Source organism: Pseudorasbora parva, chromosome 12, assembly GCF_024679245.1.
Source record: "Pseudorasbora parva isolate DD20220531a chromosome 12, ASM2467924v1, whole genome shotgun sequence".
NCBI lineage: Eukaryota > Metazoa > Chordata > Actinopteri > Cypriniformes > Gobionidae > Pseudorasbora > Pseudorasbora parva.
Window position 1 is genome coordinate 39,630,116 of NC_090183.1, and position 25,055 is coordinate 39,655,170.

Below are 25,055 nucleotides of genomic sequence, written 5' to 3' on the forward strand. Positions count from 1 at the left end.
TTCACCAATGCTTCTTACGACATCTCTTACAGAAACTACGCAAAATATTGTCTTTTGATTCGTTACTACATCCATCAATCAAATCTATGCTGGCTATGCATTGGCTAGGCATTGACTGGCTTATCCAACAAAGGACCGGCGAGTTTGACTGACAGATGTATCACCCAGTGACGCGCTCCCTTTCTATTTATGTGTCCTAGTCAGCTTTTGATTGAAGGAGAGAGACCTGGGAGGGTTTAATATAACCGGAACAGTCCACAGTACAGGGGAGATTGTCAAAATAAGGCTTACAATCGCTATTTCATTGAAAATGGACATGATTGATTACTCTTAACACAAAACGCTTATGCAAACAACGGAGGATTTTTAGTTTTTTCCCCTTATTTTTTCGTTGTTTTGGATTAAAAGTGGGATGCATTTTGAAGAGTGGACTCTTACACAGACATGTATGCTGTTGTTTCGTGGATTCGTCCGATCTGATCTGAACGTCAGGAGATGAAAGATGAGTACCGCGTTCATTATGCTAATGTTTAAATAGCCACTGCTTTAGCATTTAATTTAACCCTTTCCTCTCTGGTGTATTTATTGCAAAAACGAGTTCAGAACATGAATCTTGAGTGTTTTAGCTTTCAAATGATGCATAGTTTGTGATAGTTGATTGAACAGTTTGTATAAAACAAAAGTAATTATAAGTAGAGACACGCCCACTTGCGTCAGACGCCCCGCCCACGATCCGGTGCGGATTAAGAAGTTAAACACTCCCCCATCTGCCATCGGTTGAATGCCCCAACCCTAAACTCACACCATTAAGCATGTGCTGTGTTGGGCTGGTAGGGATCAAGGGGTCAAGGTTTGGCTGGTTAACATAGCCTCAATAGCCTAGGGTTGTCTACACCATCTGGCTTCAAAGAACATCTTTCTCCTTGGCCGGGCATCCACAATTCTGACAAAAAAAAAAGAAAAAAAGTTTTTTGTTTTTTCAAGAAGATATAAATATTCTTATAGAATATTCAGAATAGTCATTGTAGAATAATAGAAGCTTGACTGATTTATTTTTGTAGTGCAAAATGAAAAACCTTGCAAGCTGAATCATGGGATAACTTTACATGTTTCCTGAGGTGAATGATTCTTGTTTGAATACTCTTTGCCTAAGACTCTTTCTCTCTTTAAAAGAAAAAAGGCAATGTGCAAAAGTGGAAAACACACACATGTACACAAAGATAAGAATATTATCTTCAAGATTATAGGCACTGATGAAAACCCATTGCTCAATATATTGTGAAATCAACCGTAAGACGCTCCAGACTCCTTTATCTGCAGGGTTGTGAGACGTGATTTTGAAAAACAAGTTATACGGCCAGAATTGTATTTACCAGCAGCATAAAAAACTTTTTCATCATAATAATTTGACCATGTAGTAGTCATTTAGCATTCACGCACCTATATCGCCCCCCTTTGGCCAATTCACCGACTTGCACTACACTAACAGTGGCTCTGCATTTCCGATGCTAAATTTTGAATAATTAATAAAATAATAATAACAATTCCCCAGCCTCAACACGGATGCGTTTCCAGTGGGCTGACAACTTGTAACGTTATAGTGAATGAAATGTGCTGATACGTGTTTCAGTAGAATAAAAAATATAAAAAATTAATCGTTTGTTTTACAGCACCCGCTCTTTGATAACTCTCACCATCTCAGTATATACCTCTGTTATTATATTTAAACTTATAATTTATAATAATTTGTGTAATAGCTCATTAAATTATTCAGAGGTTTATAAGTCCCCGTGTTATCAGCCAGCATATTTTTCGTGTAATTTTTAAACTCGAATCTTACGTACTCAAACCACATGATTAACCCGCGTCGCCATCACGTGACCATCTACTGGAAACGCTTGTTTGTAGTGTCACTATCCGCCAGTCCACGCCGCTCGAGCTGTCACTGTCCAGAGGTGAACCAGGTAAGTCCAGTCTCTCCCTGTCAAATCCATCTTTGTTCTAATGCACGTGTCACAATGGCTGCAGATATCATATGTACATTGAAATGTAAGCTCTTGTCCTTTTATTATGTTTTAAGCCTGTGATAGTTAGCTAGTATAACAGGTGCTGTCAGGACCTGTTCATGTCATTGTGATAGTACACTCATGTCCGCCTCTAGAAGTACACTAGTGTTTATTTCCATATTTTAAAAATATATTAAGCGTACATCTCACCAGAAATCAATGTGGTCACATTTAATTTGGATCAATAGTATTAAAATCGAATAGTACATTTTAAATTATTAAAATTGTTTTGATGTCCAAATCAAATGGTATATTTTATTTTACTGAATATTAAACTTTTTAAAGTGTTAATATCTCTTTAAAGCCATTTCCTTAATGAGGAAATCCATTTTCTTGTCCCCGTGTACATATGTTATAATTAATCAAATGTAATAATGTAATGTGCTTGAATTGACCTATAAGCATATGACACAAGTTTATGTTCATATTTTAATGAGTTCAAACGAATTACACCAGTTCTGTGCAGCAGCTGTTTATTGAACTCTTCTGCATCCTGTTATGTTCATTTGACAGACTTGAATTGTTCCAATGAATTTTTTTTGTATTTATCTTAAGGCTAGATGCCTCTATGTTTAACAAATTTGCAACACCCAAATGCGCAAACATGCTTGCTCTGTCTGAACATTAGGGTTGTGTGTACACTGTCGTCTTTGGCCTTCACACAAGCTCATCATGAGATATCATGAAATCAGATTCATAATGGTTGACTTTTTTCTGTTAGATAACATATGTCAAGATGATTTCTGAAATATCATTCTCAACTTTAATATAATTTATTGTTACCTTATATCAGTTCCTCTCTGTTTGGCCAAACTGTGTGACCTTTCATTTCATGCAGGTCCTTTACCGTAAATGTAGCCTGTTCTGTTGGCTTAACCTTGATTTTATGAGTGAACAGTCACTGAGGGATTATATTTGCTCTCACTTTATTCCCATTCAGTTCAGGTGTCAGTAGATTAGACAGCGCTCCTCTTAACCTGGACTTATCATACATAGACCGTTGGCCCTCATACTGTATGTTTCACAACTATTACGGAAGATACACAGAACTAATGAACTTCTGTTAACACTATTTTGAGTAGTGGTTTTAAAATAATAAAGTAGGCCTACATATATTTCACGTGTACATGAGTTCATGTACTGTACTCAGATGTACAATGACTTGCAGACATGACTCGTTATTACTGATCTTAACGGTTTGTGTTGGTGCTGAGACCACAGTGATTATGTAATGTCGCAATGGTTAATATGTTGGGCCTGTCATAACCATTAGCCTACATTATAGTACACACACACACACACACACACACACACACACACACACACACACACACACACATCTGGTTGACTATCTTTGAGGGGACTCTATATAGACGTAATGGTTTTTATACCATACAAACTGTACATTCTATCCCCCTACACTGCCCTTGACCCTAAACCTACCCATCACAGGAAACATTCTGTATTTTTACTTTCTCAAAAAAACTCATCCTCTATGATTTATATGCCTTTTGAAAAGTGGGGACCGCTGGCTGGTCCCCACAATGTAGGTGATCTCAGGTTTTACTATCCTTATGGGGACATTTGGTCCCCACAATGTAATAAAAACAAGGGCACACACACACACACACACACACACACACACACACACACACACACACACACACACACACACACACACACACACACACACACACACACACACACACACACACCTGGTTCACTATCTTTGTAGGGACTCTCCATAGACACAATGTCAACTTTTTTAAGTTAAGGCCATTATGAATGCCATAATGAGAAATGCATTATGGCCTGTAACATCCTGTGATCCATGACAATAAATAACAAATTATTAAAATAAATAATTTTACCATAAAAAAAGCTTTGAACACAGAATAATGTACCTGCAATTATAGAATTAATCACCCATACTTAATTATTATATTATATTATGACTATTTCTGACATGTCTATTTAAGGACTAAAGTCGTTTAGTAGTAGTTGCAGTGCTAGCAGCTTCATGTTTTATGTGAGGATGAAAGCTGGTTTGTAATCATCAGCTAAATGTTTGCATAAGGTGTTCACTTTATGCGGAGTCATCAGTAAAATATTCCAAATAATGAAGCAAACTTTATAGTCCAGCTTCTGAATGCATTCCAGTCAATACAGTGCAATTCAGTAATTGCATAATTACTGAATAATTCACCCAAAAATGAAAATGTTATCATCACTTACTAACAGGTTGGTAATCAGAACAGTTGACGGTAGTCATTGACTTCCACAGTAGGAAAAGAAATACTGAATATTAAGATTCTCTTCTGTGTTCAGCAGAAGAAAGAAACTCATATAGGGTTGGAACAACATGAGTGAGTAAATGATAGCAATATTGTAATTTATGGGATCCCTGCTATCAGTTTTAATAGTTTTTTTTCTTCTTAATTTTAGTAAAATATTCATAATTTGTATAACTTCACTAGATTTCTTAAACATTCTTAAATCCTTTTTTTGTTCTTCTTTTTTTTTTTAGGTGGGCGCTTGATATCACAATGCTGAGTATAAGATGGGAGCTGCTGCTAATGGTCATCATATTCTTGCACAGAGGCCACACTGATAATCATGAGGCCAGGCAGAGTCTTGGCCATGTGACTGTGGTAGTTGTGGGTGGCACAGGTGACTTGGCCAGGAAGTACCTGTGGCAAGGCTTTTTCCAGCTCTATGCAGACCAGGTAGGCAAGGGACACACCTTCTCATTTTATGGTGGGGGCCTTTCGCCGAACGAGAAGGGGACTTCGCTGCTGTTTGGGATTTTGAAGGAGCTGGCTTGCCCTCCGGAGCTCTCTGCTGAGCGCTGTGCATTGGTCAAAGAGCAGTTTTTGCGTCTGTCCCAATATCACCAGCTGAAGACATCCGAGGACTATGAAAAACTCAGCCAGATGATCAAACAGCAGGTAGGACAGGAGGATATGGCCGAAGCAGGGAGGTTATTCTACCTGTCTGTTCCAGCTTTCACATATGCAGACATTGCAGAGAAGATCAACAACACCTGCCGCCCCCCACCTGACGCATGGCTGAGGGTGGTACTGGAGAAGCCATTTGGTCACGACTTTTATAGTGCCCAGTCCCTTGACAAAAAACTGTCAGGCCAGCTGAAAGAAGAGGAGATGTATAGAATTGACCACTATTTAGGGAAGCAGGTATAATGTTATTTTATTTATTTCAATGAAAGACCCCAACCTTTTGAGTGTCACACGAGTAACTCAGCCTACATAAACTTTAAAAATCTGTTGTTGTTTTTTTCTGTCACAAAGGTTGTCTCTAAAATATTGGCATTTAGGAAAGAGAATAAGAAACTTCTGGACCCTATCTGGAACAAGCACCATATTGAAAGAATAGAAATTGTATTGAAGGAAACTCTGGATGCCAAAGGTACTGGTTTTGGGTTGCTCGTTGAAATGCACGTTCCTTTTTCCATTTTGGCATTAATAGTTGATCTGTCATTCATTTACAGGACGGATTCAGTTTTATGATCAATATGGCGTCATCAGAGATGTGCTCCAGAACCACCTCACAGAGGTCATGACCCTTATGTTGATGAACCTTCCTGCAAACCTCTCCAACAGCAAAGAGATACTACAAAACAAGCTAAATTTCTTGGCTTCCCTGCAGCATGTAGATAACAGTAATGCGGTTGTAGGTCAGTACCAAGCTTACAATGGAGAGGTTCAGGAAGAGCTTAATAAAACCAAAGACTACTTCAGCCTAACCCCCACATTCACTGGTGAGTGGAAGAGCTTTTTTAGTTATCTCATTTAATACGCAAAAACGGTGTCCACATTTCTCCACACATTTGCATTTAGTTATCTTGCGCACCTGCACACTCTTCTAAAACCTGTCAGAATGCTGCTTATGCATTCTTGACCACATGACAAAAGGCGAAGGAAACATGGTGTTCACGTTTACATTATCTTTTAGGAAGCCCTGGAATGTAAACTTTTGTTTTGTTCCGAAACAACTTTATTTGGCTTTTAATTTGTTACATTGTTAAATTTTCTTCTTGTTTCATTTTGCTTTAACATGGCAACCTTTCAAAGCGTACCAAAAAACTTGGTCAGAGTTTACCCTGCGTCGTCCATCAAGGTGATTGACAAGTTAGCTCCATGATCTTATTGTGGCTTTTTTGTAACTGTCAAGACACGCAAACACTGTACGAATGTTGCCGTCATTCCCGCTGTTTAATTATAAACTACATTCATATTACTTCACAACTTTTTAAGATGAAGAGGTTTTCAACTTTTTTCAGTTGATAATAATGTGCTCACTCACAGAATCAGACACTACTGCTATTTATATAACACATTTCCCATTAAGAATTATAATACCATTTGGTGCGTTGGGTCAGATTGCTTTCTCAACTCATGTGAACCGACCCAGAGTTTGCTTGTAATCGAGCAGAGACCACCTTGTTCAGGCGGTCTCGAGCAATTGTTTTGGTGCGGATCCGAGTGTAATGGCATCTTCGCATATGCCTTAACGTACCAAACCAAGGAAGAAAACGCACCAGGCTCTGAAACAAGCGCTCAGGTGTGAAAGCACCCGAAGTCATTGATTCATAGCAGTGTGACTGTGGAAAATCAATCTAGCCATGCTTATGTAGACTGTGATTGTCTTTACAGGTGTGGTCATTCATGTCGACGATGCAAAATACGAGGGCATCCCCATATTTATGACCTCAGGCAAGGCACTTGATGAGCGGGTTGCTTATGCACGTGTAGTTTTCAAAAGGGATGTATTTTGTGTCCAGGATTCCAACAATGTTCAGTGCAAATCCAAACAGATCATATTTTATCTGGGTCATGGAAACCTCCAGTACCCTGCCATTCTCGTGAGCAAGAACCTGTTTAAGCCCGAACTGGTGAGCAGTGGTGACTGGAAGGAGGTCACAGAATACAAAGACTCAAATGTGCTGGGGTTACCCCTCAGTGATTATTACATCCAGTCGCCAGCCGTACCCAAAGAGGCTTATTGCGAGCTAATCTCACACGTCTTCTTTGGACGCAAGGACAGTTTTATCAGTGCTGATGGACTCCTTGCCTCCTGGGCGTTTTGGACGCCTCTCCTTGAAAGCTTGTCTCGAGTCTTTCCACGGCTGTACCCTGGTGGTGTAGCCAACGGGAACCTGCTGAACTTTCAGCTGCGGGGCAATCAGGTCGCCTTTAGCCATGAAGCCGTGATCAACGTGATCAATCCCGGTGCAGAGGACAACTTCCAGGTGATGCAAGGGAAGTACCGTAGTTCTGAAATGGTATCTGCTTGGGCACAGGAACTGGTGGAGCGCTTGGCTTCTGATCTTCTTTTGGCTGCTGAGGAGGCCATTCGTGAAGAAGGTCAGTTTCACCTGGCGTTGTCTGGTGGCTCCAGCCCGGTGGCACTGCTCCGTGCGCTCGCCCTGGACCTCTACACCTTTCCGTGGCGCAATACTCACATATGGCAAGTGGATGAGCGATGTGTGCCACATACAGAATCAGGCTCCAACTTCCGGTCCATTCATGATCTGCTGCTTCAGCATATCCGCATACCCTACTTTAACATCCATCCCATGCCAGTGCATATCACTCAACGGTTATGTGTGGAAGAGGATGGTGGTCCTACGTTATATGAGAAGGAAATAAAGAAACATGTCAATGCCTCCAGCTTCCATTACATCTTGCTAGGCGTAGGTCAGGACGGCCACACTGCCTCATTGTTCCAGGACACCAAGTTGGAAAGTGACAAAGAACGGTTAGTAACTCTGACAGATAGCCCCATTAAACCTCATCAGAGGATGAGTCTTACATTCACAGCCATCAATAGGGCTCGAAGGGTTGGTGTTTTAATAATGGGGAAGAGCAAGCATGAACTTGTCAGTCAACTTAGCCGAATTAAGGGGGAATCATCTAAGTATCCCATTACCAAAGTACAGCCAAAGAGCGGTACTCTTATATGGTACATTGACTATGATGCACTGTTAGGATAGACCAGCAGTACATATCGGTCAATGAAGCTCAAATGGAATGCTGTATTGTGAATGATTGTGAAGTATCGTTTGAAGTTAATTTTTTAATGAGGTGTGAATTGTGTGAGATTTATTTTAATGCTGTGATAGGGACTTTGCTATTTGATTGATTTTGTTATGGAATTATTGCATTATAAACAATTTAAAATCTCAGGACCTTTTTTTAGCTTACAGTAATTAACATTTTTAGTTAATAATTAATCTTATAATGTTGCTACACTTCCTTATTCCAAAAGATCAGACTGTTGAGTATGAAAAATTTCATTCCACATCAAGCACTTTTTCTACATTTGTGACCAAGCAGTGATCAGATAAAAAAAAATATATATATATATATATTTGGATACTCTGTCATTTGACTTTACTTTATCTTTTCACATTGCTTACTACATGCATTAGCTCAAACTGTTATTCTTCAGACCATGTGACTCGCTTAGTGTTTTAGAGGAAAAAACAGATGTATTTTGCTTCTTTTTCCTCCTCAATTCAAAGATTTGAATAAAATAGTGAAATTCTGTTCTAGGCGTTGTCACAGACCTCAAGTTAAGAAATCCTAATAAAATATGTCCCCAAAAGATCTAAAATATCTCTGGCATATCCAGTGTTTTCAGGGTTTTCAGGAACAAATGTTAATGTACTGTTTCATCTTCAGACTGAATTGTGTTTCTATTGTTGGCCTTACTTGATAAAACCATTCCAGAACTGAATTTTTTGACAGATAGTAGTAGTGAAATTTTTTGTCATACCTCAGAAAACAATATGGTGTTATATGTAGAGCAGTCCTAATTTCATAACGCCTTAAAATGGTTTATATATATATATATATATATATATATATATATATATATATATATATATACATACATATATACACACACACACACACACACACAGGAATGCCTTTGTGAAGTCTGTGCTGTTTAAAATCTAAGACTATCTTTAGCTTTGCATACGAGACACTTGTTTATGAATCAGCATTGTCTGATTCTTCACAACTTTATTTTGGCCAAAATTTTGTAGTGAAACAGAACCACATAACATTCCACAGCGATCTAATTTTCTAATATGTGAAAATGTTAATAAAACCATTAAAATAAACGCACAAAGTCCTATGTTAAAGTCCTTGTGCGTATGTACGTGATTTTAAAGGTGCAGTGTGTAGTATTTATGAGGATCTATTGACAGAAATGCAATTTAATATACATTGCTACGTTTTCAGTGGTGTATAAAGACCCTAGCTGATAATGTACCGTAATGTTTTTATTACCTAAGAATGAGCCATTTCTATCTCCATACACCGCGGGTCCCCTTACAGTGAAATTTTGCGCTGTCATGTTTCTACAGTATTCCTAAACAGTCACTCACTGCTCTCTCAGACGACAACATTTTTTTGTCCTGTGTCAACCCTCATAGCTTTTCTACATGCTCAGAAGTGAGAGATGAGCATTGGGTGACTGCAATTAACAACCTCACCACTAGACGCCGCTAAAAATGTACACGCTGCACCTTTAAACACACAGTCCGGCACAAAAAAAAAGTTGCTGTTTGGATTTAAATAGACAAATGCTTAAGAGTCAACGAGAGGGTCCTTGTTGCAGTAATTATTATATTTGAAGAATCATTTTCACAAATGAACTGGCACCTCTGAGTCCAGATTTAAAGTCTTTGGGATCTGCTGGAGAAGACTTGACAGAGTGCTGGACTCATCCATTATCAATACAAGATCTTGACCACAAATTAATTAAAAAAATTGGTGCATACATTTCTGGTCAAGATCAATTAGGGTTTGAAGAACTGTTGCCAAACATATTACATGCTAGACACAAAATAATTGTTGCAATAATGATTCAATCATAGACTTTAAAGCATTTGCCCATTTAAGTCCAAACTGTTTTGTTTTTTTGCGTGTGTGTCTGGGCAGTGTAGATTAATGTTTTCAATACAAAACATTTAACATTAGAGATCCTGTACTGAACCGCTGTGTGTATTTCAGCAAAGTATGTGACATGCTGACTGGTTTAACATTTGAATTGACATTTTTGAATGAAGTGTCTCACTTTTCCATTTTACGTGTCAAGGCAAATTTGTTACGCTATTCAGCTATATTACATAGCATTATTTTTGGTGGTTTTAATGCATACAATAAAATATATTTTTTAAATCATTTGAAATGTTGTTCAAACATGTGTGACTCTTTGAGAGTTTGTATATGCATTTTGCCATTTTTCTCCTCCTCTGCATGCTTATCTTAGTGAAAAGATGTGTCTCTCTTTAACTAGAATGGATCTTAACCTGCACCTCACAACTGTCTGATAACCACAGAAACTATATAAATAATAGATGCACCTGTATTAAGTGTCAGTGGAAGGCCGTACAGCAGCAGTGGCTCATTTTCAACCCTAGAGACACGTATCTATTAACCAATGAGGAAACAGTCTGTGGATCAGGCAAAGACCCCCTCTGACCAGAAAGAAAACTGGGTAGAGACACAAGAAAAACAATAGTTACTTTGTCCTTTATATATATTTTCCTTCTACACTTGGAATGGAACTGACCAAAGCCTGTATATGATCTTACCTGTGCAAAGTATGCAGGCCCAAGACACTACCAAAGAAAATAAATACAATTCTGTAGTGGTGTTTGCCTGAGAAGAATAAACTGATTATATAAATATATTAAGGTAAAATTACATATTTTCACATGAAATAATACTACTATAATTCACACTTACACATTGAGGTGCAGTCAGGGTAAGAATGACTGTACAGAGTCCCTGGATAAATGTGAACAGCCCAAATGAATGAAACGCCACCCTGATGCTCTTGGGAACTGGGTCTGTGAGTGTAAGCGCTATGGCCAAACCTTAAACAGGAAGAGAAGGGTTGATAATCAGACTCTAAAAATAGAAAGCAGGGGGAAAAAATAAATCATTACAAATATAAAAATTCGACCTGTTGCTATAAAGGAGAACACAATGAAGACTATAAGATTGTTCAATAGTGGCTTTTCACAATAGCGAGAAGATTTTGGCCTGTGAACACATTAGACATGATATAACAAGTATTCTCATGAATATGTTTATTTTATAGTATGTGATGTTTTACAAGAAGATCAGCTTTTTATCTGTGAAACTTCATAGGGGACTTACCTTGACAAAATATAAAACTGTGGCGCCAGGAAAAGCGTCACAAAGATGAAAAGAACAATCTGACTGCCAGAGAAAAAAAGTTTCATTTAAAATGTTTAATTTATTTTATGTAGGCCTACTTGTTTTCTAATTATTCAGACAGACAGACAGACAGACAGACAGACAGATAGATAGATAGATAGATAGATAGATAGATAGATAGATAGATAGATAGATAGATAGATAGATAGATAGATAGATAATTATGTTACCGTACAATTTTAACCTTTGATCTCTTGGAAGCCACCTGCTGGTCTGAAAAGCTGCATGGACTAAGAAGTGATGAAGCATTGTGCACATTATTATCGCCTCAGATGATTCTGTATACAGCAACAGCAGAACACACTTTCTTTAGCAAGACAATTATTGAAGTCTCTCAAACGACTCTTTGGCATCTTAATGAAAAATTCGAAGTATTTATATAAAGAGCGAGGTATAAAGCTCATGAAAGAAAATTCATAGAATAAACACAGCACTTACCAGAAAGCTAGTCAGCATTCACTGCGGGTTAGAGAAGCTCTCGGAAAGGAGCAAGATCCCTCTGTCGGCTAACATCAAATGGCGCCGTCTAGTGTTAAGTAGTAGGCCTATGCTTTTAGATATGCCTATTTGATTCCCAGCTGTTCATTTCACCCATATAGGCTACCTACGAGTAACCCACTTTCTAGCCAAAATAAACTTACATTTGGTTTCTTTTAATAAACTTGCGCGATGTATGATATTCCATCATGTATAAGCAAAGTCAACAGCGATGTGTTTGATTGTTACTCTGTGTTTGATTTAATTTAGACGTCTGTTACATTTTCACAGACAGCCCAAACTTTGCACTGTTTAGCCTAGACTTTGAGGCTGTGTTTGGACGGCTATCAGATTTTATTTTTTTTAACTGCAAAATTGCTTTTTCTCAGTGTCACACAGAGGTGGTGTAGTTGTTTAAGGGATCTACATATCTACATATTGTGTAAAACTCTGCTTATAATGTAATGAATATTGTACCACAATGCATTAACATAATTTGTTCACATTGCAAATCCATTAAAATAACCATGGCATGAACGAGTGAAACATAATAATAGCATGTTTTAATGACCTTTTTAATTAGCCTAACATATTCATTGTTACCCTATTTATTATGTATTTTTTCCAGGTTAGTTATTTTAAACATAGACCAATAATACATTTGGTTTGTTTTTAGTCTAGTTGTTTGTTGTTGTTGTTTTTCCCTGTTTTTTGCATTGAACCTCTATAGTCCACATTCACATGGATGACTGAAATTTCATTAGATCACATATGAGAAAAAAAATCCACCTCGTATGTTTTTCTGAAGCAGGAGAGGATCAAGAAACGATACCAACCTGGACGAGAGTTAAAGAAACACCGGTCATTTCCACACAGTTCAGAAATAAGATACATTTTTTATGTCTTTTCAGAAAATACACTCTTTATATAACCTATGACTCAATTTGAAGAAACTCTTTATGCCAAAGTAAGACAAAAATGTCTTACACGATTGCATAATACTTTCATGTTTAATGAGTTATTGCATTTGTTATACTGATAAAGTAGAAAAACTAATTGAAACTAAATCCATAAAATGAGACCATGATGACCAAAACCCCTAAAAATAGTAATAGCCTATGTAACAGTGACACTTTAAAATAAAATGATACTGAAGTTCTTTAGCCACATTGTTAATGAAAGTCTGGCAGAGATAATGACAAAACAAATCATCTCAAACCATAAGGGACTTTGGCTCTGACATGGCTAATTTCCATCAGATCAATCCACTGCCAAAGCAACATGTGTCTTTTGAATTACATTGTTCTTTTTGAATTCCCACGGGACGCAAGAAGTGTGTAAAAGTTATGTTCCGCCTCAGAGAACAGCTTCATTGACCAAGCCTCTAAAATAGCCTTTGTGTCCTAGGATGGTATCACCCCTGCCCCATATTACTACAGACCTGCCGAAATACGACACAACACATCTGCTTCTCTCATTTCATGCACGTACAGTTAAATTCCACTTTCTAGGTTCACACAGGAGCTAGAACTCACAGAAACGCTTCAGGATCAACATCAAGCATGTCTGCAAACTATAATGGAACCTGGGACATGGTGGACAATGAAAACATTGAAGGTTACATGGTTGCTCTTGGTGAGTAATGCCATTAATAATTGTTATATTTAGATGATATATAGATAGATAGATAGATAGATAGATAGATAGATAGATAGATAGATAGATAGATAGATAGATAGATAGATAGATAGATAGATAGATAGATAGATAGATAGATAGATAGATAGATAGATAGATAGATAGATAGATAGATAGATAGAGAAATAGGATATTTTCTAAGAATGTGGATATAATTTTGTGCTATGTAATACAGGAATTGATTTCGCCACACGAAAGATAGCGGGGATGTTAAAGCCACAGAAAATTGTTGAGCAAGATGGAGATTCTTTCACCATTAAAACTTTAACAACATTCCGGAACTACTCCAGTTCATTCAAAATTGGAGAAGAGTTTGAAGAAATCACCAAAGGACTGGACAACAGAAAATGCAAGGTGGAACACACACACACATACACACACAGTCCAATGGCAATAAAACAATAGTCTAGAGGTTTCTGCACCAGAATTGAGAAATAACTAGGCCTGTTTGTTTTTCAGTCAATGGTCAACTGGGAAAACGGCAAACTTGTGTGCGTCCAGAAAGGAGAAAAAAAGAACAGAGGATGGACACACTGGATGGAGGGAGACACTCTTTACCTTGTGAGTCAAATAAATAAACAAATCAAGAATATGTAATTTTCAGATAAATTGAACCGAAATTTCAAATTAAACATAAAACTTAAAAAAAATATTTTCCCCTCTTCCTTTCAAGGAACTTAAATGTGAAGACCAAATCTGCAAGCAAACATACAAAAGAACAGCTTGAACTATTGTGTTGAAATTAAATTGTTGTCGTGTTTATTGAAGAAGAATAACATAGAAACAGCTTTTTTTCTATGTTTTAATCAATAACTAACAATCAAGTGAACATATACATTATAAAAAGAAATTGAAACAGTGAACAACAGTGAACCATACAAGAGAAATGGACACTGAATGGAGGGAGAACTATTATTATGGAGTCAAATGGCTTAAAAATGGCGTAATTTTCAGATAAAACTGACAAAAATACCAAATAAAAAAGGAGTGTTTTCAAAGCCTGAGTGTATGTTGTCTTATTTTAATGTTCTTATCGGTTAAAAGTTTTAAACAAATATGTAAGTAGGGTAAACTGACATTGGCACAGTTTTCCTATGTTTTCAGCTTCCCTATATCCTACAACCCTAACATAGTATTAAAATGCTTTAGTTGTAGTGAAGCACAGACAGAATTGAACATGTGTAACTTCCCCGTGTGACATCATCAGATATCGAAGAACTATCCATACAATATTTTTTGTTGTTTTGTTTTTGAATGAGATCCACTCCACATCACTGGGAGGCGCTGGTAGCGTGATGAACTCTGACGACGTCACTACAACGCGAAGAACTCACAGTTCGCGCAATTTTCTAAAAGCATAAAGTTGGGCTTCAGTTTGTTTATCCAATGAAAATGGACGAGGGCGAGGCACAAAAACAGGTTATAGCTTAAAAACTTAATGTAGTCTATGATAGACTTTGTTATACGTTTATGCACACTGTAAAGAACTGCTCGGGTTGTATCTCTCACATTGACAGTAACGTTATTTATGTGCTTTTAGAGGCTTAAAGCTGCCGTTCACTACACTGTCGGCTGTCTCTGTCAACACATCACTGCAGACTGCGAGAAACAAATAACCAAACAGACAATAGCAGCCATCGCAGAGACTGCGTTCAGACAATGCGGTAAGATTAGGTTGTGTGACATTCATAGGTAGACTGGATTAAACATGATATTTATTCACGCTCGTCCTGTTTCTTACCTCTAGATATATTTGCCAAGGACTTGGAAGCGTTTGCGAGGTAAACCTAATGCAAAAGTCGGCTCTCCTCTTATTAACCACACAAAGATGTTTTATTTGTGCTGAGGTGTCTCTTGAATGTTTGCAGACATGCTAAAAGAAATACAGTTACAGTGGATGATGTGAAGCTGACAGCGAGAAGAACCACTGCACTGGTAGGATGATTTCAGAAATAAAACGTCACAATACGTGACATGGCATGTTCATGGTCACACTGGATAAAAAAGAAAATAATTAGTATTGTCATAATTTTAAATTTAGTAAATGTCTAAACATTCCTTTTTCTTACATAGACCTGTTGATATAAATCTGCATTGTCTTTAGATTTTCTAAAAAAAAATTAAACTAAATCAAGTGTTTATTGAACCATGCATTTGTCTCAAGCAGGGACCTATTGCACAAAACAAAGATAAGGGATTAAGCCGGGATACCTTATCATGTGTATGCAAAATGTAGTACACCGCTGTCATGTAAACGTTACCTGAAGGCACACTTACACCAAGAATGATAAAGAAATATAACTGTAGTGGATAAATGGAGCCAGGATCACCAAGATATCCCGGCTTAATCCCTTATCCTAGTTTTGTGCAATAGGCCCCTGGGCTCAATAAATCACAACTTTAATTAAAAAGGAAAGCATACAAATGTTAATAAATAGCCCAGGCATGATTATGCAAGTGTCTATTTTAGTCAATTGCTTTACAATTTGCTTTACAAGTACACTTTGCTGATTTTTAATCTTCAAATTGAGTTTAACTTGAATTTGTTGAAGGACCCCATTCAAGGTCATGTTACCGTGAATTGTGTCTCAGAATTGTTCAAATATTTAACTTTTTAGGAACCACTATTAAAGAGTTAATTTGTTGTCCATTGGCACGACACCCCTATATTCTGAATTATTTGTCACACCATAGGCCTTGGAAGCCTATTATATTATTCATTTAATTCTATGAATTAACTTAACATTTAATGTTTAAGCTCAAGTTATAAAAATAGCATATATAAATTAAATAATTTTCACCTGTCTATAAAGCACATAATATATTAGTGTTTTTTCCATGGTTTCTACAAAAAACTGAAATCAAGGGCAACACAGGTATGTTGTTATTGGTTGGCAACGCACGGACATGGTCCATGTTCTGGTTAAAATTGCTTATTTTTTCTGGATTTAAACATTCTTGGAATCATTTGGGATAATGTACACAACATATTATATAAGTCAACAAAAATATATAATTGTTCTAGTGATTTAAAAAATAATATTTCAAAAATCTTACATATTGCGCCTTTAACCCAATGGAGCTGTATTGATTACTTTTAAGATGGAAGGATGTGCTTATTTGGGGCTTTACAATCTTTAATTTAACCCCAATTGTGTTTGGCTGTAAGAAAAAACGTCATATACTCCTAGGATGGCAAGTAAATTATGGGATCATTTTCAAACACTAACTAAATACATTGTTACCATTTCTTTAAAGATACCTCTAAATTATGAACTTTCTTTTAAGTGTTTGTGTAATTACACAATATTTACTAGTAATGTATTATGGAATTACTGCTAATAGCATAACTTGGTGCTATTTGCTTAAAATTTGACTGTTCTGTACCCTTTCAGTACAACTACATTCAGCAGAAAAGTGAAGAACTGGCTTTGAACAACCAAGAACTGAAGGAGAAAAGGAAGAAAAATGCAGCCAAGAGGAAGAGTAAAGATATAGAAGCTGTGGAGGAGAATGAGATCGAAGACTGATCAAAATAAAATGTACAAATTTGCACAAAAGTTCTTGGTTTTTGCATGTAATAAAACAGCTGTATAAATATTTGTATGTAAATCACATTAAATACTAAACACCAGTCATTTTTTAACTCAAACATGAGTTCATTTGTGTTTTATTGTAATAAAGAATCCTATAAACATGACTTTCTTGGGAATATGAAGCTCTATGAAACAATACAGATTCTGTAAGGTATTTTAATTCCAACATTTTAAAAACATGGACCTGAAAAACCTATGACTTCATTTGAATACTACAAGCTGCTTTCTCAACCAGATCAAGCCTAATACCATCTCAGCTCGAAATGTATTAAGCTTGAAGTGTTTTGAGAAAACGGCTCATCTGGAAACACCTATCAGATCCTGCTACAGTCTACCGTGTCCATGGCCGTTACCAGAGATGCAGAACCACAGCATCCTCCGTCTTCCTCCATCCCCAAACTGACTTCCCGCCTGGGGTTCAGTTGCGACCAGCCATATTCCAGGCCCCTAAACGTGTGAATTCAATTAGTTGTGTAGTATTTGCTTTTAAAACATCACGTGACAAACCAGTATGAGAAAACAAATCTATTCAAATTAGTTTTATTGAAGCACTCCCTTCATTTGACAAGTCATATAAAATGCCTTTGAAAACACTGAGCAACGTTATCTAGAGGGAAACTCCACAGACATTCACAGCACTCAACATACAGGTCACACTTACACCATCACTCATGTTTTCCCCCCTCAGTGTCCACTGAAGATGTCATCCATATCAAAGCTCACACTTACAGGTCAAGTTACAAGGAAATAAAGCACACACACCATACAGCATTCAGATGGGATTATAGAAGCAAGACAAAGTATTCATCATCATCACAACATTCCACTAACTATATAAGCACATGTCAGTATTACTAAAGGAGAAAAGCAAAATGGAACCTAGGGAGACCAAAAGAATAAAATAAAAATATCTTTGAGGTACACATGAACAAAATGTCCATCAATTTGGGCTCAATTAAGGGGAAAGCTGGGAAGTATAATCAGCAGCTCTCATTCACTCGCTCACCAATCCCACCCACTGCAGTCACATTTCGGCTCGTTCATCGCACTCGCAAGTCTTTTCGTTCGTGCGCTCCACACTTTCTTCGCTCACTCGCAGCCTTCTCACTCTTCGCCATATCACCAATCGCACTCAAGGGTTGTTTAAAAACGTCACTTTCTGCGCACTTGTTGTCTTAAAATGTTGATTAAAAAAAGTAGACACCCACCGTGTCATCGAGCCGTGCGATGAGAGCATATAGACATGGGGAGGAAGGTGACATAATGACCTCAGCCACACTGTGCTGCCATAGAGGGCGCTCTTCCCAGGCAAACCCCACAGATGTCAACTGCAGAAGAGATTTTGATGAAGGCTTGTTTTAAAGGGTTTCCATAAAACTGGACTGAATCATAAAGCTGAATTTACAATATGTTCAGGTTTCAACCAGATTCTTTCCAATGCAAATATCTTTTTTTCCAAGATCATGATAAATGTACTTAAAAGATTATGCAATTATCATGCGTTTTCAGATTTCCACAAATTTAACAACATGCATTACAAGAATCCAGTTGAAATACTTTGTTTGCATCGACCAATACAATACAACATTGGAAAAAAAAAAAACATAATTCCAAAGATGGTACATTAATGTAGCACCTTGGTTAACATCTCACTCTAAACACTAACTTAAATTCCATTCAGTGTAAAAAAAAAAAAAAAAGTTCTTTTTTGTCCCCCAACTCCCTTTTCACCCATCCCCACTCCCAAACAAACGTGACAAGATAAGTCTCCCGGAAAATACTTACCAAATGCGCTAGAAATACCACACTTCAAAACACAAACTGGCTTACATACCCCACCCTGACGACTTAGTCTCCATACCAGTGCCAAAGCTGGAGTTAAACCCACTACCACCTGTGCCGGAGTTAGAGCCGGTGCCCCAGCCGAGAGCGGCTGAGCTGGTGTAGTTGCTGTTGCCAGAGCTGTATGTTTGGGGCTGCTCCCGAGTGGAACTTGTGCCGGTTGTGCTTGTGCCAGACGCACCTGACTGATTCTGCTGTGCTAACATTCCCATCATACCCCAACTGCTCTGCAAGGCTGCCTGGGCGGCAGCCATCATGGCTGGGTTGAGATTAAAATTGTTGAAATTTCCCAAGCTGCTGGAGCTACTACCACCCCCCATGGGACTGCGGCTGGCTCCAAAACCCTGCCCTCCGAACCCATTCCCAAAGCGCCCTGCCCGCTCCATCATCTGCCTAGTGTTGTTGTGTTTTGGCTCAGCGTTGGAGATGTGCACACTGACGCCCTTGATGATCAGATCTTCTCCACACAGGGAAGCGGCAACCTGGAGGAAAGATGGAAAATATTAATTATGATTTGAAATGCATGAACAGGCAATTTATCCATCCAGACTAGAATAATAAACACAAATCCCTGAATGCTGAAAATATCATTGCAAATCGTCACACCAAGAGAAAATCACCCCAAACAAGACCTTGAATTGATACATTAATGTGAGCGTATTTACACAGAGAAAATTGTTCTAGACACAAGGGCTGTATCTTGCGTTAATGCATACAAATTTACATTTCATTGACAATTTGTTGCAGTTTTTTCTCTTTTGTGAACAGGGTTTGATCCCTAGTTTATCACCTTTAAGTGCCCCTACTGTGCTTTTTCCAAGGCATGGAAGTTTGGATCATGTTGATGACATGTTTTCTGCACCGTGACAGTAAATCCTCTTTGCATGTCAGGGCTCTACATAACGCCCATTTTGGGCGCATTTACGCCTAAAAATAACTGCGTGCGACTGTGAAAAAATATTTAGGCGCACCGGTGCGAGTGACCCGATCGATTCTCATGAATGGATGTGTTCAATCGGAATAAAAACTAAAACACTGAGTGAATCAACACTGAGAAACTGTTAGGCTATGTTTCCTACTGCAATCAACTGCTTTGCATGCCTTCAGTCAGCAGAAGAAGTGCAAAAATGTGTGCGACGGACTAGGCAGCACTTCGAACAACGATTGAAGTGAAACGTGTGACGACGCAGCCATGCGCACTTTACCAGAGGCCTTGCGCTGTTTATTTACAGCCAAATCAAAATTAACTACCACAGGAGATACCACATTTGGATTATCATAAAGAAGCCCAGAAATTAGCGGATGCTTGGGGCATAAATGCCATCAAACAATAATGTATTAATACATTTAAAAAGCCCTTGAGTTAATCTTTATCACATTAGTATTTTTTTTTTAAACAGCATGTTGTTTAAAAAAAATACTAAATGTATATAATGAGCGAGTATATCATGATTTTTTCCAAACCGGGTTTTTGTCTCATTCTGAATCATTGTACACACAAAATAAATTATTCCCGCTGCGGATTAGCACAATATCTGCGTGACTCACCACAAACAGAGAGAAGTAGATCCGGCTGCAATGTTCCCCCGCGAGACGCATGCGGTTCTGTTTATGAAGCGCCAGAGCGCCAAAAGTTACAGCTTGCTAAAGCTCCGAGTATTGGCATGATTGCATGTGTGATACTGATCTCGTACAACAATCTAATAGACAAGTTGATATTAAGTAACAAACGTTTTAGCCACAACATTGTCTATTTGTGAAAATCAAAGCCACACCAGAACTGATTCGCATCTCCAAGCGATTCGATTCAAATGAATCTTGTGTTTTGAACTATTGACTGAATGACTTGCCGCCACCTACTGGCGGTTTTTATTTTCATATTTATACTTTGCATGGACTTTTTTATTTAAAATATTAAACTTTTAAAGTTTAATTTATACATATTTCTAAATTCAAAAACGTATATGTAAAACATTCATACAACATTAACTCATGCATTAAATGCATAGGTGTTTGATTGTATGAAGTCCAGTTCTGCTTTGTGTGTGTGTGTGTGTATTTGTGCTGTACTCTCAGAAGTTAATGATAATATTATGTCAGAATTATGTTGAATTTAAGAAATTGACAGATGATGCATACATTTAATAAGATTAGAAAACATTGCTCTTATAATGGTAAAAATGACCTTGGACATTAAAGGACAAATATCGTCCTGTAATAGGAAAGTTATAATTGGAATGTGTTTGATCGATTAGAACGTGCTCCTAAATTTTTGACTGTGCTCCTAAATTTTTTTAATTAGGAGCACAAGTGCTCCTCAAGAAAAAAGTTAGCGTAGAGCCCTGCATGTACTTCCAAAGAATGAGGACTAGGGCTCGAATTGATATGGTAAAACTGACAGCATCATTACAAATTCAGAGCCGAAATTCAGATATGGTAATGGGCAATTTGTTTCAGACATGCGCTGTAAGCGTTAGACTAATCACAACAGACTGGGCCGTCTGACCAATCAGAGCAATTTAGGCTCTCAGAAAGGTGAAGTTTAAAGAGATTGAACCCTTTTTGGAAACATTTCAGGCACTGTGAGATGTGACGCAAAGTACATTATGAAAAAAATATGGCTGCATGTTCACCTATTGAAAGAGGCCTCAAAACTAAATTAGGAACTTTAAAATAGCATAAAAGAGAACTTTAAGATCAATTAAAAAGAACAATAGCTTACCTGGTCATCTGCAAAGGTGACGAAAGCAAATGCTCTGAATGGTTTAGGAATGAAGACATCTGTGACCTCCCCATATTGCATGAAGAACTGACGGAGCTCATCAGCGGTCATGTCCTCTGTGCAACGACCCACGAATACTTTTCTGCTTCTCATTGGTTCATCTGGACCTTGCTGTTAAATGTTGACAATTGTGTTTAGTAAAATAACCTGACTGACACTTCTTTCATTAACAGCTAATTAAGAGCACATGCAACTTCTTTCAAAAACATTAATAAAATCTTTCAAACCCCAAACTTTTTAATGAAAAAAAAAGACACTAACCTTGGAGTTAGGTAGTTTGCAGTCACACCACCTGCCGTCAATCATGTGTCGTTGGGACATCACCTTACCCTGCGACTCCCAGTCGCCAAACCTTACAAACCCAAACCCTTTTGAATTTCCCGTTTTCACGTCCCGCTTGACCTGGTGTATCAGAATCAAGTAAAGAACTGAAATCATACCAGATCTAATCTGACTTCAAGAATGACAGTCGAGTCTAGTTCTATTTTTAGTAGCTGCATAAAGTTAGAAATAGTAGATACAGAGGCAGAAACCATGGATATCTTTCAACAAAATGTCAGTACAAAGACAATCACATCTCATATTTATATCAGTATGTTTTACCTGCACCATGATGACTTCTCCAAATGTACTGAAGTACTCTTTTAAGTCTTGTTCTGAAGTTTTCCATGGCAGCCCCAGCACAATCAGATCTGAAGTCTTTTGATCTCCTCTCTTGATCTTTGTTGCAGAAGAAGCATCAATCTCATCCATCTTCCTCTTATTATCTGGCAGAACCGTTTCTAGAATAAAAAAGTTCACTTGTTCACATATCCACAGAATGACAAGTCACCCATCATGTGACAAAAACCTATTAAAGCCACAATGTCATTTTCGCTGCTAGATGTCGCTCATTCATATCAAGGCGTAGCTTGATGACGGCTTAATTTCAAAGAGATATTACGCCGCAGACAATAACTTCCACTTCTTCTGGTCAGGCATATGTGTGGTAAAGCAGCACAGTTTTATCATTACATACATTTGAGTGTGTTGGAAGTCGTATTATAATGCTACTCTGTGCATTCACTCAGTGGTGACTATGAGACACTTGTGAGCTGCACTGCAGTGAGCTAGACAGATACTAAGCATGGCAAAACAATAAGACTAACTGTGTCGAGCTATTTAACATTGATTCGTTTTCTGTGGATGAATGTATCCAAACATCTGCTCATCTGACTAATTAAACACATAATATATTAAAGCGTCTTTGTTTTTCTTTTATGGTTTCTACAAAATAAAATCAGAAACCAAGGGTAATGCAAGTATTGTGTCATTGATAAGTGACGCTTATCCTGGTTAAAACTGTTTAATCCAGAGAAATAAGCCTTCTCGTAAACATTTAGTACAGTGTAAAGTACAAAAGTCAACAAAATATATAAATGTTCAAGTGGTTTATGGATGTTTTAATCAAAAAAATGTGTACGGATTGAAACCTTTAAATCAAAATGGATTATTTTTTTTACAGCTAAAGATATACAAAAGAAATACTGAACAAATGTTTGGATGTGCTCAACACTGGTTATGACATAACCTCACCATTAAATGATAAAGCATATGCCTAAATTAACCCTAAAATGCATTCAGAATTATGTATATTTTTGCATTTGAGGGGGAAAAGTTAGGGTTATTAAAATAATGTAATTTTGCATTATAAAACTTTATTCCGACCATTATTAGAATCTTTCCTAAAACATATATTTATCTTCTATATTAAAACAGAAGCTTATTTTTAGGGAATGGAAAACATACCCTTGGGGTAATTGACCACATATACCAGGTTTCCCCAGCCGTTCTCGGGGGCGTGCAGGATTCCGTCCACCAGGCGAACTCCCCTCATGCACTGAGATACCGGGCTCCGGAAGCGCAGGCCACAAGCCCCTGGAAACTGAGCGGCCACCGTGGACAGCAGCACCGTGCCGTCGTCCTCCGACGGGATCTCCATCGGTTCCTCGTTCTCCTCCTCCGCCACGCGAATGTACATCTCGGCCATCTCTCCTGAGTCGAGCTGTTCGTGTGTACATATCATAATTAGTGGCGGTTCCTTCGTGAAAGAAAAAAAAATGTTTCTCTGTCACTTTGACTCTTGTTTTTGACTTGTATCCCGTCTTCAAAGACGGAGAACCAATAGAAATCGAGTGCAGGCTGTGAAGGAGCGATATCATTGGTTGAACTTGGGAACGACCATGCACCTTCATTGAACGAGTCAGTGATTTGATTATGAATGAGTCAAAACGGCACGGAACGAGACATGTCGTTTGTAAAAGGAAATACGTTATTTAAAAAAAATGTAAGTTGTTAAAATGACAGACATTAAAACATTTCTTTGTAGATTTAGGACACTAATTTTAATATGGAATAATACGCAATAATTCATTCGCAGGACGTACTTGCCTACGGTGTAAATAGCAAAACAAATGTAACTAGTGAACCGATTCAAAAGAATCGAGTCACTGTGTTGAATCAAAATCCCCACCGCTAATTGTAATGTGAGCTCACGGCCGAGCGCGCGACTTCAATATCTAGCGAGTGCAAGCGAACAATTCTTTATTATAGCAACATAGCAACAATAAAATACTGAATCAACAGACCACCAATAGGCCGATGTGCGGTGTAAATACATAATCATGTGCGTGTTATAATGAAAAAATGCGAAAAACGTTACCAATGAACAACTGCTCGGATCCAGATATTCCTTTGTTAGCGCCACCACGCTCCTCGTTCAGAAAAATGTAATTGTGAGGAATGAATGAGCCCGTTAACAACGCTCACGGATAACGATAATCTATCAACCGTGTCCGTTCCTGCCCTAATCAAAATAATGCAGTCTTTGTATATAACAACAAGACAATAATCTTCCGTAACATACAACTCATGCGACACTATTTTCGTTTCAAGATGGCATCACACCTAAGTCATGAAGGAAATACGTCACACGTGGGCGAGCTCACTTTTACAAGTGCGTGGGGGGAGAGAAGGGGAAACAAACAGCGTTGCTATGCAGTCTTGTCTGCTCTGTTTGAAGATATATGTATAAAGCGTAATAACAAAAAGGATTATTGCTAAAAAATGTTTGTGGATGCCTGTCATTTGTGTAATAGAAACACTTTACCGATTAAAGCAAAAGCACCGTTCCCTGTGTACTAGTGACTTGTTCTCAGAGCTATAGCGCTCCTAGTGGTAGATATTAATGTGTAACATCCATGTTATTTACTTCAGATGTACAGTAGAAGTTACACAGTACAATAGTTTTGGCCTAGATTTGTCTCATTTTATA

The 25,055-nt window shown here is 37.8% G+C and overlaps 5 protein-coding genes across 11 annotated transcripts; 3 read left to right on the forward strand and 2 right to left on the reverse strand.

The window, feature by feature from the left end:
* Positions 1-773: 773 nt before the first annotated feature.
* Positions 774-11,847, reverse strand: LOC137094511 (uncharacterized). Of its 5 annotated transcripts, none has more exons than XM_067460256.1 (8): positions 11,786-11,847; positions 11,532-11,625; positions 11,267-11,329; positions 11,070-11,149; positions 10,850-10,980; positions 10,696-10,762; positions 10,465-10,594; positions 7,575-7,711 (listed from the first exon to the last, which is right to left on the reverse strand). In XM_067460256.1, the coding sequence occupies exons 2-7, from the start codon at positions 11,603-11,605 to the stop codon at positions 10,518-10,520; spliced, it is 492 nt and encodes a 163-aa protein (XP_067316357.1). In that variant the 5' UTR covers positions 11,606-11,625; positions 11,786-11,847; the 3' UTR covers positions 7,575-7,711; positions 10,465-10,517. The 5 variants fall into 5 exon arrangements, with proteins under 5 accessions (XP_067316355.1, XP_067316357.1, XP_067316353.1 ...); XM_067460252.1 differs by having other exon boundaries at positions 11,523-11,625; XM_067460254.1 differs by lacking the exons at positions 7,575-7,711; positions 11,786-11,847 and adding an exon at positions 774-943 and having other exon boundaries at positions 11,523-11,643.
* h6pd (hexose-6-phosphate dehydrogenase (glucose 1-dehydrogenase)) lies at positions 1,867-8,454 on the forward strand. Its single transcript, XM_067460248.1, has 5 exons — positions 1,867-1,964; positions 4,594-5,260; positions 5,375-5,492; positions 5,575-5,844; positions 6,740-8,454. The coding sequence occupies exons 2-5, from the start codon at positions 4,613-4,615 to the stop codon at positions 8,077-8,079; spliced, it is 2,376 nt and encodes a 791-aa protein (XP_067316349.1). The 5' UTR covers positions 1,867-1,964; positions 4,594-4,612; the 3' UTR covers positions 8,080-8,454.
* Positions 11,848-13,321: 1,474 nt separating the features above from the next.
* On the forward strand, positions 13,322-14,336 carry rbp7b (retinol binding protein 7b, cellular). Its single transcript, XM_067460258.1, has 4 exons — positions 13,322-13,459; positions 13,698-13,876; positions 13,982-14,083; positions 14,196-14,336. Exons 1-4 carry the CDS (start codon positions 13,387-13,389, stop codon positions 14,247-14,249), a joined length of 408 nt encoding a protein of 135 aa, XP_067316359.1. The 5' UTR covers positions 13,322-13,386; the 3' UTR covers positions 14,250-14,336.
* Positions 14,337-14,805: 469 nt separating this feature from the next.
* On the forward strand, positions 14,806-17,174 carry cenps (centromere protein S). Its single transcript, XM_067460259.1, has 5 exons — positions 14,806-14,941; positions 15,063-15,186; positions 15,270-15,303; positions 15,391-15,457; positions 16,918-17,174. Exons 1-5 carry the CDS (start codon positions 14,909-14,911, stop codon positions 17,050-17,052), a joined length of 393 nt encoding a protein of 130 aa, XP_067316360.1. The 5' UTR covers positions 14,806-14,908; the 3' UTR covers positions 17,053-17,174.
* Positions 17,158-24,696, reverse strand: tardbpb (TAR DNA binding protein b). Of its 3 annotated transcripts, XR_010908667.1 has the most exons (7): positions 24,444-24,696; positions 23,531-23,822; positions 22,346-22,524; positions 22,004-22,144; positions 21,683-21,853; positions 18,327-19,442; positions 17,158-17,565 (listed from the first exon to the last, which is right to left on the reverse strand). XR_010908667.1 is itself a non-coding variant. In XM_067460250.1 (6 exons), the coding sequence occupies exons 2-6, from the start codon at positions 23,805-23,807 to the stop codon at positions 18,945-18,947; spliced, it is 1,266 nt and encodes a 421-aa protein (XP_067316351.1). In that variant the 5' UTR covers positions 23,808-23,822; positions 24,444-24,696; the 3' UTR covers positions 17,643-18,944. The 3 variants fall into 3 exon arrangements, 2 of the variants coding, with proteins under 2 accessions (XP_067316351.1, XP_067316352.1); XM_067460250.1 differs by lacking the exon at positions 17,158-17,565 and having other exon boundaries at positions 17,643-19,442; XM_067460251.1 differs by lacking the exon at positions 17,158-17,565 and having other exon boundaries at positions 17,643-19,442; positions 23,531-23,786; positions 24,444-24,695.
* Positions 24,697-25,055: the final 359 nt, after the last annotated feature.